This window comes from Peromyscus maniculatus, chromosome 13 (assembly GCF_049852395.1).
Source record: "Peromyscus maniculatus bairdii isolate BWxNUB_F1_BW_parent chromosome 13, HU_Pman_BW_mat_3.1, whole genome shotgun sequence".
Taxonomy (NCBI): Eukaryota; Metazoa; Chordata; class Mammalia; order Rodentia; family Cricetidae; genus Peromyscus; species Peromyscus maniculatus.
The window spans coordinates 31,411,671-31,429,480 of NC_134864.1; the positions used below are offsets into that span (position 1 = coordinate 31,411,671).

Here is a 17,810-nt window from a genome sequence, read left to right on the forward strand (position 1 = left end):
TATTCAAAAGAGTAATGAATGTGGTATAGCTTTTACATGTGCCAATTATCATTGCAGGCATGAAAGAAGTCATACTGGAGAGAAACCTTCTGAATACATTCAAAGTGTTAAAGTCTATGAATATCATAATCATCTTCAAAGACATGAAAGAATCCATACCGGAGAGAAACTCTATGCATGTAATCAATATGGTAAAGTCTTTTTACCGGACAGTAGTCTCCAAACACATAAAAGAACACATACTGGAGAGAAACCCTATGAATGTAATCAATGTGGTAAAGCTTTTGGACGTCACAATCATCTTCTAACACATAAAAGAATACATACTGGAGAGAAGCCCTATGAATGTAACCAATGTGGTAAAGCCTTTTCACGACAGAGTAATCTTCTAACCCATAAAAGAACACATACTGGAGAAAAACCCCATGAATGTAATCAATGTGGTAAAGTCTTTTCACAACACAGATATCTCCAAATACATAAAAGAATACATACTGGAGAGAAACCCTATGAATGTAATCAATGTGGTAAAGCCTTTTCACGACAGAGTAATCTTCTAACCCATAAAAGAATACATACTGGAGAGAAACCCTATGAATGTAGTCAATGTGGTAAAACCTTTGCATTTAGTAGTAGTCTCCAAAAACATAAAAGCACACATACTGGGGAGAAACCCTATGAATGTAGTCAATGTGGGAAAGCTTTTTCACAAAAGTGCCATCTCCAAATTCATAAAAGAACTCATACTGGAGAGAAACCCTATGAATGTAATCAATGTGGAAAAGCCTTTGCATGTCATGGTCATCTTCTAACGCATAAAAGAACACATACTGGAGAGAAACCTTATGAATGTAATCAGTGTGGTAAAGCCTTTGCATGTGACAGTAGTCTCCGAGTACATAGAAGATCACATACTGGAGAGAAACCCTATGAATGTAATCAGTGTGGTAAAGCCTTTGCACGTTACAGTCATCTCTTAATGCATAAAAGAACACATACCGGAGAGAAACCCTATGAGTGCAATCAGTGTGGTAAAGCCTTTGCGCGTTATAGTCAAGTTCTAATGCATAAAAGAACACATACTGGAGAGAAACCCTACGAATGTAATCAATGTAGTAAAGCCTTTGCACATCACAGTCATCTTCTAAGGCATAAAAAAACACATACAGGAGAGAAACCCTATGATTGTAATCAGTGTCAGAAAGTCTTTACATGTAACAGTAGACTCCAAATACACAAAAAAACTTATACTGGAGGGAACCATGTGAATGTAATCAATCTGCTAAAGCCTTTGGACATAACTGCAGTCTTTGAAATCATGAGAAAAAAATCAAACTGCAGAGAAACCCTATGAATGAGGTCAGTGTGGTAGGGTTTTGCACTTCATGGTAGTCTTTAAACAAGAGTAAAGTTTTACTCTAAAGCATTCTTTTAAATGCAATCATTCTGTTAAAGCCTGTACTTATCACAATAGTCTTTGAGGATGTAGAAAAACTCATACCAAAGGGAATCTGGCTATAAAGGATTTGGTAATATCTTTACCCAACACATTTACATTATACAAGAGTATTCTGGAGAAAAAAAAAATCTGACATTGTCAACAATCTATTCAAGCACTATATTGCCTCCATTTTGTTTGTACCTGCAAACTCATATGGACGAAGCCCTACACATTTAAATAATAAAGTAACCCTTTAAATTTCATACATCTCTTCAGTGACATGAAATAACTAATTCATGTATGAATGTGTATTTGTACCTTTTCTGTTGTGATAAAACATAATGTCTGCTTCAACTTATGAAAGAGTTTGACTCTTGGTTCCAGAAGGATACAGGATCACCATGAAAGTGGCATGGCAACAGGTGTTAGACATGTCATCTATAGCAGGAGGCTAAGATCTCACATCCTCAACCCACAGCATGGACCAGGGAGTGGGAACTGGAAAAAGTGTGCAGATGTAAATTATGAAAGCAAACCTCCAGTTACATATTTCCTTCAGCAGGACATTGTTGTATGTGTGTGTGTGTGTGTGTGTGTGTGTGTGTGTGTGTGTTCTGATAAATAAAGCTTGCCTGGAGATCAGAGGGTAGAGCTAGCCACAAGTTAACCATAGAGGCCAGTCTGTGGTATGTCACACTTTAATCCCAGCAATTGGGAGGCTCACACCTTTAATCCCAGCAATCAGGAGGTAGAGATAGGAGTCTAAGGTGGGTGCAGACAGGATCTCAGCCCCCATTCTGTCTGAGGATCTGGATAGGTAAGAAGTCACTAGTGGCTGCTCCTTTGCGTCTCTGATCTTTCAGGTTATTACCCCAATACTTGACTCCTGGTTTTTATTGATAAGATGAATCAGGATCACACTTCATCTGGTGTCTAACTTTCGGGACATGAGTTCATGAAAAAGCTACTTGCTGATGGCTTTGTAGCCACTGCTCCTGCCAGAGTCACTGCTTCATGGGCTAGGTTTTCTTTTTTTCCCCCAAGCCCTCTGAGCAAGTTTGGGGTTTTTCTGTTGTAGCCTCACTGCAGCAAACTCTATAGGTGCTTGGGCTCCAAACCCCTCTGAAGTTAGCCCCTTACCACTGGCTAGCTCTGCCTCCAGGCAGCTTCCACTGTACACGAGTCTTTCCCACCATCCCCCGTGCGTTTTTCAGAGAGCCAGCTCCCTCTCCTGGTGGGTTGTGGGATTTCTCTGAGCCCCCTCCTCAGGCTGCTGCCACACTAGGTAGCTGCCTTGACAGGTGGTCAGGCTTCTACTGTTCTAAGCAGCAGCAGTCAGACTCACACTTCACCATCATCTTCACTGTCATCAGCAGAATTGGTGAGAGAATTGGGAGTTCTTAAAGGAGGAAATTAGTTTAAAAAAAGTTCTTTCCCCACATTAAAAAATGGGAACAATTAAATGAAGGGATGATCAACAACTGAGATTGACATAATGTTACTTATCATTTTATTTTTATTTTCGGTTTGATAATTCTTGACTTATCCCTAAAGAAGTTGGTTGATAATGAGTGCCAAGATATAGGTCTTAGAAAAGCTTATTAAAATAGACCGTAGAGATATTCAGGCCCAGTCAAAGGGATTTAAGGGAAATCTAACCACACCATTACATTAAAAAATTAGAGAGAAACAGCCCAAGGTTAACAATCAACCTTAACTGTGAAATAACATATATCCCCAACGCTGTGTAAGAGCTGACTGGATTTAAGGAAGCAATAGTCTCATGGTATGAATTTCCTTTTTTAAAGCAGGCATTAAATTCATGATCCAGCAGTAACAGAAATGTCCCACAAGACTGGAAAGACTTGGTTACAGCAGTATTGGAGCCTTGTCCTCAATTCCAGTGGAGGACCTGGTGGAAAGATGAGACTAGGACTATTAAACATGAAGTAGGGCTAGAGGTATTGAAATCTCCCAAGACCAACTTTGTGGAGAGGGCAAATGTGTTGATGCACAAAGTCAGTCTATATAAATGACCACTCCCTAGCTCTATGCCATGAAACAGCTTTGAATGCTTGGGACAGAATTGAAGTCAGAAAGAGAACTGATTCATTTACTAAAGTTATATAGGGCCCAAAAGAAACCTTCACTGATTTTTTTTTTTAAACAAAGATTGATTTCAGCTGTAAATAGAATGATACCAAATCAGGAAGCTAGACAAATACTAACTGAAATCTTTGGCTTTTGAAAATGCTAATTCACAATGCAAAAGGGTAATTATGCCTTTAAAGGCAAGATCAGTACCTATAGAGGAATGGATGTGAGATACAGTCAATATCTCATAACCATGATGATGCTTGAATGGGAGAGATGATTTCCAGAAGCTTGAAGAAAAACCAAAATGTCACATCTTTTAATTGTGGCAAACAAGATCACCTAAAAAGGGATTGTAGACAGGGCAGTCCTAGAAACAATGTTTTCTCTGGGGGAAAAAAAAAGAGAAGGCCCCTCCCTTCTGGACCATGCAGAAGGTGTGACAAAGGCTAACATTGGACCAATGAATGCAGATCAATAAGGGACAGACAGGATAACCCTTTGCAGTCAGAAAATGCCTTGGGGGGCCTCTCACAGGCCCCCATGTCAAATTTGTTTCACTCATTCCTGGTTACCATGGGGGAAACTCCTCCCCAGAGCAATTAAAGGATGTAATGCCTATTGTAAAAGACCATAATGCTCTGGATGATAGAATAGCTTTAGAAGATAAAACAAAAATTTCAGGAGAAACCATAAAGCAAGTATTTTGGCAGATTTCTATAATTGATCAAAGATCAAAGCTAAAAATATGAATAAATGACTGTAATTGAAGGCATGTAGATAGGGGCAGATGTAACAATAATTGCGACATAATCTTGGCATCCAAATTGGCCTCTTCAGGAGGTAAATGTTCAGCTTTTAGGAATTGAAACATTATCTTGGGTAAAACAAAGTGTGACTCAAATGTATAGGGTCAGAAAGAGAGGAAATCATAAATTAACCTATGTTTCTGGGGAAACTGTTAGAAGGTATTATAAATAATAGTCATTGCCCATTCAAGTTGTACAAAAACGGCACAACAGCCGTTGATCTTTCAAAGGTACCAACAGTCCTACTTTTAGTTGATTGATAGACCTGCTTGGATGGAACAATGGCCTTTGACATCAGAGAAATTAAAGGCCTTAGAACAGCTGGTACAGGAGCAGCTAAATGCTCAACATGTTGGGGAATTGAACATTCCTTGGAATTCTCCATATTATTGAAAAGAAATCTGGAAAATGGAGAATGATAATAGATCTAAGAGCTGTTAATAAGGTGATTCAGCCAATTGACTCTTTACAGCCTGGAATTCCCTTGCCTTCTCTGTTGCCTAAAGTATGGTCTATTATAGTTATTGATTCTTCACTATACATTTACAAGAAAAAGGACAGAGAACAATTTGCCATTCTGGTGCCTAATTAAAATGATTCTCAGTCTGTTAAGAGATATCAATGAAAAGTTCTCCCACAAGAGATTTTAAACAGCCCTACCCTGTGCCAATATTTTGTTCATTAGTCATTGTAAATAATTTATGTACAGTATCCTCAATCTATAGTTTAGCATTATATGGATAACATCTTACTAGCTGATTCAAATGTAGATACTTTAGAGAAAATGTTTGAAGAACTAAAGAAAATTTTGCCTTGTTGGGAATTACAAAATTGTTTCTGAAAAAATACAAAGAGATTCTACTAATTATTTAGGATATAAGTTTACAAAAATTCAACCCAAAAAGGTACAAATTGGAGAGATCAATTGAGAACTCTTAATGACTTTCAAAAATTGCTGGGAGACATTACCTATTTACAGCTAACTATTGGAGTAACAACTCAAGAACTGAGTAATTTGTTTGAAACCTTATAAGATGACAAAGACTTAAATAGTCCAAGAAAATTATCAGCTGAAGCTGAGAGAGAATTGGTTTTGGTGGAAAAGAAATTACAGGATGCACATGTGGATCTTATGGATCTGGAACTTTATTGCATCCTGGTTATTTTACCCTCTATGCATTTCCCTACAGGTATTTTAATGCATCGAGAAGATAGTATCTTAGAGTGAATATTTTTTTTTAATCACACAAAGTAAAAAGTTAAAGACATATTTGGAAAAGGTTTTTGAGTTGATTCAAAAAGGAAAATTAAAACTTGGTCAATTGACAAGGAATGGACCCAGCAGAAATTGTAGTACCTTTTGTTAATGTTGAAATTTCCTCTTTATCAGTAGACCTAACTAGATCCTCCCTCACACTGTGCAGGGAACACCAATTTTTGGAGCCCCTACATTCTATACTGATGCAAACAAATCAGGAAAAGCAGGTTATAAATCAGGAGGTTAAAGTGGCTCAAAGCCCTTATGATTTTGTCCAAAAGTAAAAATTATATGCTATTCTGATGGTATTAATGGATTTTATAGAACCTCAATATAGTTGCTAACTCTCAATATGCAGAAAGAGTTGTTTTATACATCAAAACTGATGAACTTCTTACTGATGAATCCGAATTAACTTCATTATTTGTATGATTACAGGAACTAGTAAGGAATAGGAATCATCCCATATATATGACACATATCAGATCCCACACAGGTCTGCCAGGCCTCTAGCACAAGGCAATGATGACATTGATCACTTGTTAGTAGGAAATGTGCTGGAGGCCTCAGAATTTCATTGAGTGCACCATGTCAATAGCAAAGGCCTGAAAAAGGATTTTTCCATCACTTGGCAAAAAATCAAGGAAATGATAAAAAAAAATGCCCTACTTGGTACTTGTATAACTAAACTCCAGTATCTGCAGGAAGTGTCCCAAAGGGTACTCAAAGAAATAAAATTTGGCAAATAGGTATGTCTCCTTTTGCAGAGTTTGGAAAATTAAAATATGTTCACCACATCATAGATACATATTCAGGATTTCAATGGACACCTGCTTTGAGTTCTGGAAAAGCTGATTCTATAATCACACAGTTGTTAGAACTTATGGCCATCATGGGTATACCTGTACAAATTAACACTGACAATGCTCCATCATTTGTCTTTAGTGAAATGAAAATTTTTTGCATATTACAACATAAAGTATACTATAGGTATACCACACAATCCTTTATGGCAAGGAGTTATAGAAAGATCTAATTGAACTGTAAAGGATATGCTAAATAAACAGGGTTAATAAAGACTCACAGAGATAGATTGCATAATGCTGTATTAACTTAATTTTCTAGATGGTAATGAGAAAGGAATAACAGCTGCAGAAGGATATTGGATAATAGAAAAAACCTACAGAATTAAATCAGCATATATACTTTAAAGATTTGTTGACCTCAGAATGGAAATCAGGATATGTATTACACTGGGGAAGAGGTTTTGCTTTTGTTTCTCCAGGAGAAGAAATGCTATCAAAGGAACCATCAACACTGATAAAGATTAGATTTGAACAAGAATGACCTCTTGATTAGAAAAGATGATAGTCATCAACCAGCATAACCATTCAATCTAAACTAACATATAAGACTAACAAATGCTTTTCATTTGATCAGCTATAGCTTGCCAAAAGGGAGAATCCCCAAAGTTAGGGTTAGGGCAGGGTTTTGTTTTTGTCTTTCCAGGATAATGGAGGTAATCAGCCAAGGAATTAGAAGACCACTGACTAATGAGATATCTGAAGAAAAAGGTCAGATCATCCAGAAAAAATGTCCCAAGCAAAAGAGCAAATTGACCTATTGATATATCACATTTCCAACAGGATAAAATTTTATAAATCTTCCCAAGTGTTAGTTTCTGTTGTTCTTTACAGATGCATAATGCAAATGGACTTTTTATATTCCCAGTTCAATTAGAAATTAAAGTTGGCTTTCAATTTGGAGTGTAGCTCTCTCCTCTAAACCCAAGCATTCTTGTTAAAAGGAAAATCCAAAATCTCAGTCTTATGTTACAAGAGCCACCTGATATGGGACAGAAGAGAAGCCAAAATTAAGGGACGATTCTATTGACATTAATCCCATAATCCTTTGGTTATATTTTGTCTCATAAAATTTTCTTGGTGTTGTTTGAATCTTAAGTGGTCTTACAATAAAAAACCCAGAGCTAGGTATCAGGGTGAAAGCTGAAAGATCAGAGAAACAGAACAACCAGCCACTAGCTCTTAACTCTTATGAAATCCTAAGCCTACAGAGAATGATTTCCTGTTTCCTTGTGCCTTATATATCTTTCTGTGCTCAGATACAACTTCCTGGGATTAAATGCACATGTTCTCCCTAGTACTGGGATTAAAGGTGTGTGCCACCACTGCCTGGCTCTGTTTCCAGTGTGGCTTTGAACTCACAGAGATCCAGATAAATCTCTGCCTCCCAAGTGATGGGATTAAAGATGTGTGTCTCCACAGCCTGACCTCAATGTCTAATCTAGTGGCTGGCTCTGTTCTCTGATCATCAGAAAAGTTTATTAGGGTACACAATATATCACCACATTAAGGTATACATATATCAAAATTTATAAGATTAATATATATTAAACATTTTGTCATGATATTTATGGTCATAACTAATTCTAGAAAAGGGCTTCATCTAGCTTCCTGTACATGATTTGGGGTTTGAGTCTCTATCAGGTAACTAGGAATTAAGTTTTTGTATGCTTGGATGTATAAAACATATTATAGTCCTTTAACTTCTTTGAAATCTACTGCATGTGACATTTAAAATGTTTAAGTTTTCTGTAGGGGACTATGACCATGCCTAAAAGCAACCTTTTGGAGGATGGGGCCCCACTACAATGATTCCACCTGGACTGTGGTAATGACACTAAGCTGACAAACACCATCTAAAGATCTGCTTTGGACTACAAACTGCTCATGAGAATTTCAAGTTGACTGGCTGAAATGATCCAGCCTCACAGTCTACTCTAGCCAGTACTTGAGACAAGCTCTTCATTTTACACAAAGACTGGACAACAAATGATATAGCTAGCTCTCCCAGTACTTGACAATTATCCATATTTTTTTTTCAGGGTCTCCTAAAGGTGCCCTTACCCCAGACAGCAAGAAGTAATTTTAAGAACATGATACCCAAATTCCCAAGAAGTGATGTGGGTGGTTTTGGGGCATTCAGTGGGTTATGGATATTTATTATTGGTTAGGAGGGTTGGTTACAAGTTGTTATTGGGAATGGTCAGGAAAAAAGCTGAATAAAGGAGATTCAGGGATCTTTTTCTAAAAGGAAAAAGGGAGATATAGAAATAAGATAAAATGGTAGATTTTTGAATCTATGTTTAAAGCAAAAAAGCAACTACTAATTTAAATATTTTACATTGATATGGATTTTTGTATATTGATACAAATTTAAAATTATTTTGTTTATAACATACTGTACATACATTTCTACTCTTATTCAAGGTATTGTACCTATACAGCTCATCTGACATATAAATTTCTCAAGTTATTATTACAAATTATGATAATAAAGAAATGCAGGTTAGTAGTTAGTCATTTATTATAATCAAACTTGTAGTCATGTTAGGTAGGTCAAACAGAAATATATTTTAGATAGGCAAGTGATCTTCAAATACTTTAGAGATCTACAGAATATGACATTTAAGGTGTTTAGTAACAGTTTTTTTATGACAGTGAGACATGTCTGCTGCTGGCAGCACTGATCTACTTCAGAGAAGATGATGGGCATTGAAGAAAGTCCATATGGAGTTTACTTCCCTTGTAGCAAAAGTTATCCACTTGGCAAGGAACTGCTATTGCCTTGAATTGAATGCTGACAGCATGCTGTCCAAGTTAGATGAGCAAGACAGAAAAGAAAGTGACTGCTGAACTTTGCCAAAACAAGGCAGGACAGTCCTTCAAAAATCCTGCTTCACAGATAAGTCTGTCAGATATTCTAGGCCTGTAGGGTGAAGATGGATGCTCCAGCATTGCAGAGGAAACTTGGATTCCAAAACAGCAGAGAAATTTACCCACCTTGCTTGCAGAGGACCTGTATTGTAGTTGGGCACATCACAATAACTGATTTAGCTCTTTTAATTCACTTATTGAGAATTGAGTGGCTGAGCTGGGCTGGTTAAGGGTAGCTAGGACTCAAGCTCAGGTTCTAACTCCTGTAACAGAAGAGTCCCATCAGCCCTCCTACCTGAAAGTCTTCCAACTATGAACAATAGTGCTTTTCTTTATCATTAAGTCTGTTAGAATTCATCAAAGGACCTGGGCAGATTTCTGTCTTTATTCTACAGATGGTGAATCCCAGGCTCACAGAGATACATGGATTTTTAATATAGTTAAGAGTAACTGCTCATTATAAATGAAGTTGAAAAGATGCCACCTAAGTCAAACATAGTGGCATAAGACTATAATCATGGTACTTAGAAAGTGCCAGCAGGAGTTTCAGGATTTCAAAGTCATTCAAGTTGAGAGTGATTGATGGAGTATGGTGGGAGACCCACAGAACTAAGGGAAATGAAGACTGTGCCAGGCCAATGTCCATAGTCTTCCTTGAAACTCCAGAACTTCAGGGGATATGGCACCAACAAGTGTTAGCTTTGGGGTTCTGTCCCCTCACCAGTGCCTTCTTCCCTGCAGTGTAAGAGGCCAGTTGGGGAGCTCTGGGAAGTGGGAGTCCCACTCCTTTTGTATTCCTACCCATAGCATTCCTACCAACTAAAGGGTGTCTCTTTATATGTGCATGTGGCTGGGCAAGGAGAGAAGTACCTAGAGCAGCCCATTGGCTAGGATGGTTGTTCCTCTGCCTCATCTGCACCCACATCCTAGAGGCTGAATCACAGAGCCAGGGGAGGATGTTGCAGGTCTAAGTGAACTGAGGAGCCCAAGCTCACATGGTAATGAGCAGACCCTGCTTACCTGGGACAGAGACTGAGACTTGGCACTAGGTTTTCTTTGTGTGGCTAAAGGGCAGGCAGAGTAAAGGCATCACTGCCTCAGGACTCCATGGGCCACACATCTGCTCCCTGCTCCCTGCATGCTGGGGCCACACAAGTTTTCCCCCTATCCCTTTCAGTTTCTTTCTGCTCTCTTCCTTTCCCCTTGATATCACCCTGTCCAGTGCACTCCTCAAATTCAGTAAGCTGTCAGGGTAAAATAGAACCAGCAGGCAGCGCAACTACAATGGAGGAGTAGAGGCTACCTGGTTTGCAATCTGTGGCTAGAGCCCAGACTGGTGTGTAAGTTGCTGGGATTCTCCCATCTCAGCCTCTTTTAACTACCAGAATTTTAATCAACATGGGCCACCATGCCCAGCCAGAGGACAATTGTCATTGACAAAATTAAGCCTTCCTTCAGCTGGTAAGTGAGCAAATAACAGTGGGAGATTATGGTATTTGCCAGTTAGAACTCAGAACTCACAGCAGCTCATTTCACATAGATGATAAAATAGGTATTTATAAAATTCTATCCTAGGTGTGTAATAATGGGAAAATGTGACAAATTGGTGGGTTATATTTCCTGAGAATCCGAAGTCCATCTGTTTCATAATTTAGCCCTTTAGTTTCCTATAGGATATATTTTTTCACGGACTCTGGCATTGGGCAGGAGAATCACCTTACAAAGATGCCAGCTTCTTTGCAGTACACAGTCTAGAACTCACACCTGTGCTACAGGTGCTGTACTAGGCTCAGCTTCCCACGTGGCTGCAGTTACAGGCATGAGCCACTGTTTCTGACTGCAGATTTACTTTTCCATTGGCAACACCATCTTGTAGTTACCATTTAGAATGGTGCAGATGTTTTCATAGGCTACATTTTAATTTTATATTCTGATAAAGGTTCAATTTAGTCATGACAAATACATGAGTGTAAAAATCCCTGAGGTTTTTTTTTTTTTTTTTTTTTTTTTTTTTTTTTTTTTTTTTTGGAAATGGTATTTGTGAGTAGTACATGAATAACAAAATTGTTACCAATGATATTTTAGAAATGTTTCTTGAACAGTAAACATTTCATGCATCCTTGCTGGCTAGCTGTTCTCCAGCTAGCTAGCTATTGACCAAAAAAAAAAAAAAAATGAATTGGGATAGAGACAAATGGTTAGTAATAGAAGTATTGTTAATTTATTGAGAAAGTAAAAGGCCCTCTGGTGGGTAGAAGTTGGTTACTGGGAAAGGAAGCACAAAATCTCCTGACCACCTAAGTCCTCATTGACATCCTCTTCCTCCTTTTCATTCATTTGTCTGTAATGTACTGAAAGGACCAAGCAGATGCCATAACAGGTTGCTCAGTCTTGTCTCAGAGATCAGGCCTCATTTTCAATTTCCTGAGACTGAGCAAGCAGTCTCTGGGAGGGCTGTGAACAAAGACATAGTCCTTGCTCACTTTCTGCACGTACTCTGACTGCTAAAAGTTCAGCCAGATGTTTACTGTCTAGGGCCCCTCACCAACTTAGAGTTATGTGCATAAGTCAAGGACAGAGCCTAGACCACTGAGCTAGCCCCCACAGTCAGTATGTGCTAGGCCAGCCAGCCCCCATGGCAGCTCAAGGACAAAGCCTGGGACTTGTGCTGGACTGCCCCCAAAGTGATAATTGTAACCACCAACCAGTAAATTCAAAGGTTACATACTCTCACCCAATTAAAAGAGAACAGAGATAAAAATAAACCAATCCAAGTTGTACCCGTGCAAACCCCCCTAACCCCCCTGAAGGGTTTGTGGTTTTTGCCTTTAAATAGCTAGCCACACAAAGAAAGAGGAACTCCTCCCTGCCTCACTGTATTGGGTGTAGGAATGAGTTCTCTGTCTAGACTTGTATCTACAGAATAAACTTGCTGTTGCATTCTGGACATCCAAGGGCTTCAGTGGTCTCTTTGGGGGGTCACAATCTGGGCATAATAGTACATCGTGTTTTATGCATGTCTACATGTGTGGAGGCGTATTGTTTGTACCCATATGTGTGGAGGCGAGAGACTGAGTTCTGATCTTTGTCTTAGATGCCAATTTTCTATTGACAGGAGGAGGGAGGCTAGAAAGTGAAAACAAAAGCATTGTTCAGTGCATGATGTTCTCATGCATGATGGTGCACATGTGGACAACAAATGTGGAGCAAGGGAGTCCTTAGAGCAGAAGTCTTGGAGATTTCAGGTGGGAGCATTAAGACCCAGCATAGCTTATCTCACCAGCCTGCAGCTGTCATAGCTACCTGCTGGCAATGACTTTCCTAGCACCTGGTGTTCTGTTCTTTTGGTTCTTGTGCTTTCTCAAGACAGGCTCTAGGCTGATGCAAATTTACAGGAGTCTTCCAAGCCTGACCATTTAAAAGTGCCAGATTCCTTTAATGCCTTGCTAGTGTTAAGAAAATTCTTAAATCTCCTCTGGAAATCAATAAACATGTGCAGTAAGTGTCAATAACACATCACAACTAACACTGTGGAAGTCTGGTGTCACCTCTTTCGTATAAATGAGGTAATCCCCTGAGGGCTGAGTGTTTTGTTTTATGCCATAGTAACAAAGAAGTCACATGGGATTTACATTTATGAATCCATTAGCAAAGAAGAGGGCGAAGGCTGCTTTCATGGGATAAGGTCAACAGCCAAGATAGGAACAAACCACATTGTTCCTTTCTGCTCACAGTTAGTTCAACCCTGTGTGAGGGTGAGCCCATCCCCCAGTTGGGTACAAGGCCCTGTAGGTCACACACATCTTACAGATTAAGTGTGCACTGTTACACTATTTTCTTTGAAAAGTCACTCCAGTTAGTACAGTGTGGCTATAGGAGGAGATGATGCCTATGGCCTAGACAGATAGACCTTAAATAGCAAAGGAATACAGGAAGGAATCCATGGTCTCCATCAGAGACAGTTGAATCCATATGTCTTTACATAGGAATTGTAACTGTGGAAGCTAAACATTGTCATCCAGGGGTTTTAACTTCTCAGTCCCCAAATACAAGATGTTGCTTGGCCCAGTTCATCCCAGTTGAGCATGTTGTGGCCTGAGATGAGATGAATCTGTGTCCCTCCATATGAGCTGGAATTTAAAACTTTTGGAAACCCTTTGAAAGAGTTCATCCTAATTAAAACCTTGGCAGCTTTTTTGGCACTTTTTCTCAGAAGAAAAACATTGCCTCATGATATTTTCTAAGACAGTCAGACATAGCCACACCAAGAGACTGACTTTGATCCTTCCACCAGACCTGATCCAAGGTTGCCCAGATTCTCTCAGTGAGTTGGGTGGGGAGGGATACAATGGAAAGTGCCATGCATGCGGAAGAAAGATAGAGACACAAACCTGAGTTTGAGGCCTCCCATTGTTCACTCTCTTTAGTCAGGGCAGGGCAGGTTATATTATGGAAGCCTGTAGCTCAGGCAGAGGACTTGGCTCACCTATGCTTAAGAGAAATATTTTCTTTCTTCAGTGTCTTTGTTTCTCTTTTTCTTTAGAGCTCATTCTAATTAGGTTGTTTTCCCACCTTGGTTTACATTGCACCTAGTGTCCATTTGTGGAGATTTCTTGCACCCAAGTTTCATGCCAAATAACAGGTCTCAAACCCCCACCCCCATCCCTATGACCTGACTACCAAAGGAACACTTTCCTCTTCCCCAAAGCATGTCTTACCATTGGTCTGTGTACAGATTGGTCCTTGTTGCCCCGGTAATTTCCTTGTACCACTGTCATTATGATGTCCAGAGGCTTCCATCCCTGGGGTTCTTTTGATCACCTGCAGAGTTCCAGAGGCACAGGGCCACAACAGAAGCTGGTGGAGAGCATTTATCCTGTGAGGCCATCTGAGGTAGTTCCTCGGGTGAGCAAAATTCTTAGACTAACCTGTTAATTGCTACAAATAAGTGTCTGGGCAAAGCAAACTCTTCTTTTGCCCTAGAGGGTGTTCTCTTGAAAAGGGAATTTACCTAATCAGGAACTGCACTTAATTTTATCCTGAGGCAAGTGGTGACTGTGTCTTTTCTGTGAAAGGGATTGGTGCATAGGAAATGAAGGGGAAGGGAGGAACTGCTCCAGGCCATCAAATTCCTAGAACTCAGACTCGGGACTGGGAATAAATAATATTTTACCGGGTGGAGGAAGTATTGATATTTGAATTCCATATCTTAACCTCAAGTTTGATACTATTTGATAGAAAAGATATATTGGATATTTCTTATATCACTGTGTCTGCATTTGTTGACACCAAAGAGAGACATCTTCTCTGATATACTCCATATCCAGAGATAGCTCTAGAGAGTGGGGCCTCTCTGTTGGCTGTAAGATCAGCATCTGGAGAGTCAATAACCTAAAAGATTAGGGTTCACCTTAAGTCAGTTTGGGGGGAGTTGCGAAGTCTTTGTGTACTTAATCTCTATACATATAGAACTATATGCAGTTGGATAACATCTGCTAATATCACATTTTTCCGGGCTGAGTTTCCTTGGGGGCTTTGTTTAAAACTTCACTATTCTTTTTTGTTTGTTTGTTTGTTTTGTTTTGTTTGAGACAAGCTTTCTCTGTATAGCTTTGCACCTTTTCTGGAACTCACTTGGTAGCCCAGGCTGGCCTCGAACTCACAGAGATCCGCCTGCCTCTGCCTCCCGAGTGCTGGGATTAAAGGCGTGCACCACCACTGCCCGGCTTCACTATTCTTTTGTGCTTTTTTTTTCTTGACTTTTTCTTTCCATCAGTTTATTTGTTCACAAATATGTCACCCTTTCTTGATTGTTGTAATTTTGTGCTCAGTATAGAGGTCAGACTGGATAAGAGAGCGAGCTGAGCAAGAGACATTGACCAGGTAAAAGAAGGAGCCAGCAAACAGTGTTCTACCGTGGTTTTTAACCTTCATTTGCTAGCCTGAATTTTTTTCCTTGAGTTCTCTCAAATGATTGAATGTGTCCTGGCAGTTTCAGACCAATAAGCCTGTTCATAACCTCATTTGCTTTTGGTAAAAGGATTTAATCATAGAAACAGAAAAGAAATTCAGAACAAAAGTTGGTAGCCTTAAAACGAGGTTGTTGCCGGGCGGTGGTGGCGCACGCCTTTAATCCCAGCACTCGGGAGGCAGAGGCAGGCGGATCTCTGTGAGTTCGAGGCCAGCCTGGGCTACCAAGTGAGTCCCAGGAAAGGCGCAAAGCTACACAGAGAAACCCTGTCTCGAAAAACCAAAAAAAAAAAAAAAAAAAAAAAAAAAAAAAAAAAAAAAAAAACGAGGTTGTTGCTATGAGAATCTGCAAATGTTGTATTTTGGAAGAATGCAAAAGATAGCAGGACAATGGATATCAAAAGCCATTGCAAGCTCTATACAGTTCTTAAAGGGCCATTCCAGGAAAAACTGGAAGATGACAGTGCTAATTTAGATAGTGGAGGTCAAGGTCATGAGGATTCAGTGGGAAACAAACAGCATAAAAAAAAAAAAACTAGGCTAGAGGTCATGTGGTAGTTTGAATGAGAATGGTCCCTATAAGGTTATATATCTGAATGCTTATTCCCCAATTAGTGGAACTGATTGGGAACATTAGGGGATATGGTGTAGTTGGAGATGTGCCATTAGAAATGGGCTGTCTCTTTCTGCCTGCCAAGTGTGTAAACTCTCAGCTCCACACTTTCTTACTGCCATCCTTCCTGCCATGAAGATAATGGACTAATCCTCTGAGAAGTGTAAGGGGCCCCCAATTAAAAGTCTTCTATTATAGTAGTTGATTTGGCAGATTTCCCTTCACAGAAGTAAAACAGTAATTTAGACAGGTCATCTGTGTAATATTTTGGCAAAGAAATCTGTCTGTATTCTGGCTGTGACTTGAGAAACTTAGGCACTGTTAAAAAGTAATGGCTTCTTTGACAAAACATTGAGTTAGTGGTATGGTTAGTACTTATGATTCATATGGATCTACAGTAAAAAGAGCAATAAGTAGGGCAAAAAGTAATGAAATGTATGTTCGGAGAGAAAAAAACAAGTCATAGATATGATAATTACCGCCAATAACTTGATATTTTATAGCAAATTTTCTGGTGACCAAAATTATCATCAACCCACTCTTCAAATGAAATAAAGAAAATTATTCTTAGCTTGTGTATGGTAGTCATTTTTATATAGTGCAAAAATGGAAGAGGGAGTGCAATTCCCATGTGTTGGTTCTTGACTCTGACAGCATCTTTCTATGTGGAAAGTTGAAAATAAGAGGTCAGAGCAGAAGGATATGAAAGTTACTTTCAAAAAGGTAAATTAGAAAAACCTTCCTAGAGAACACAGATTTAAAAACTAATAAAAGATTTCAGGACAGACAGGAGATATGAATAGCATTTGGGTCACTGAAAGGGTGGTATTCCAATAGCAACTGAGAATGCTTGGGAAGATATTCATTGTAGAGAAGGAATTAGTAAGAGAAGATCATTAACTAAAAGACACAGGAGTATGATTTTAAATCATCAGCTCACTGCTGAAGAGTGTCTGATCCAAATAAAACTCTAGTGTTCAAACTGGGAAAAGTAGTTTAGGGAAGAAAATATATTAGAGGTGGGAAAAAAAGAAAAAAATCTGAGTTTCCTTAATTTACCATTGCTCTGTTTCACAGTAAGAGGCATACTGGTGTGCTTCAAACATATAAAATTGTAAAGATAGATGCTTGTCTTACTCCCACATAAGATATTCTGTCTATTATCAATAAAAAAGGATCAGAAACAGAGGGAATTTTTGGATCAACAGTCAATATATCACATGGATCTCTAAAAACAAAGCTCAATTCTGGAGAAGAACTGAATTTGTGCAAGGAATCTGTCTTAAAGGCAGAGAGAGTTTGGCATAATCCATATTTCACATCCCTGTAGCAATGCATGAGTCATTTCCTTCCTTGAGCTAAACTGATAATATTTTCCTTCAACATGACAATCTGACGAGATGAGGCATGGTAGATAAAAATCTGGAAGTTAACATCCCTGTATGTTATATGTGATTTGGTTTGCCATTGCAAACCACTTAATTGATTTCACCTCTGACTACACTGTGTAGAGTAATAACAAAATTAAAGTACAATAGTGTTAAAAGTGTAAAGTGCAAAACACATGTCTTAATGGATGAATACCCAAACAAATATTATCCATAAATAATAAGAGTTCAGCACGGCTAGTCTACCACTGACATGTTATGGGTTAAAGGAGAGTTAGATATTACCATCTGTCCAGTACACCGATGAAATCGATTTCATTTTGTAGCAAAAAATAAACTTAAATGCTTTTACATTTTCCAGATGCTGGCTTACTAATCCCTTGTCAAATAATCAACAGTTAGCCTGACCCACTCATGAATTGTCTACCACATTGAATTTGCCAGGAAGCTATGTATAAGCAGTGGCTTTAGAGAAAATTCCATTGGTTTACTTGGGGCAT

At 38.9% G+C, this 17,810-nt stretch overlaps 1 protein-coding gene and 2 long non-coding RNA genes across 14 annotated transcripts in view; 2 read left to right on the top strand and 1 right to left on the bottom strand.

The window, feature by feature from the left end:
* The window catches only part of LOC102903543 (uncharacterized), a 125,460-nt gene extending 123,756 nt beyond the window's left edge, over positions 1-1,704 (top strand). For all 8 annotated transcript variants that reach the window (XM_076549919.1, XM_076549916.1, XM_076549917.1 and 5 more), the window contains one exon: positions 58-1,704. In XM_076549919.1, the coding sequence (XP_076406034.1) occupies positions 58-1,354 (1,297 nt within the window). In that variant the 3' untranslated portion in view covers positions 1,355-1,704. The remainder of the gene's footprint in view (positions 1-57) is intronic.
* LOC121822026 (uncharacterized) overlaps positions 1-14,143 on the bottom strand; it is a 74,081-nt gene extending 59,938 nt beyond the window's left edge. For 2 of the 5 annotated variants that reach the window (XR_006062951.2, XR_006062950.2), the window contains exon 1: positions 14,058-14,143. This is a non-coding gene — a long non-coding RNA (uncharacterized LOC121822026). The remainder of the gene's footprint in view (positions 1-14,057) is intronic. The other 3 variants (XR_013044045.1, XR_013044046.1, XR_013044047.1) reach the window with 2 other exon arrangements.
* Positions 14,144-14,394: 251 nt separating this feature from the next.
* On the top strand, positions 14,395-16,492 carry LOC143268296 (uncharacterized). Its single transcript, XR_013044048.1, has 2 exons — positions 14,395-15,438; positions 15,639-16,492. It is a non-coding gene; the product is annotated as an uncharacterized LOC143268296 (long non-coding RNA).
* The last annotated feature ends 1,318 nt before the right edge of the window (positions 16,493-17,810 follow it).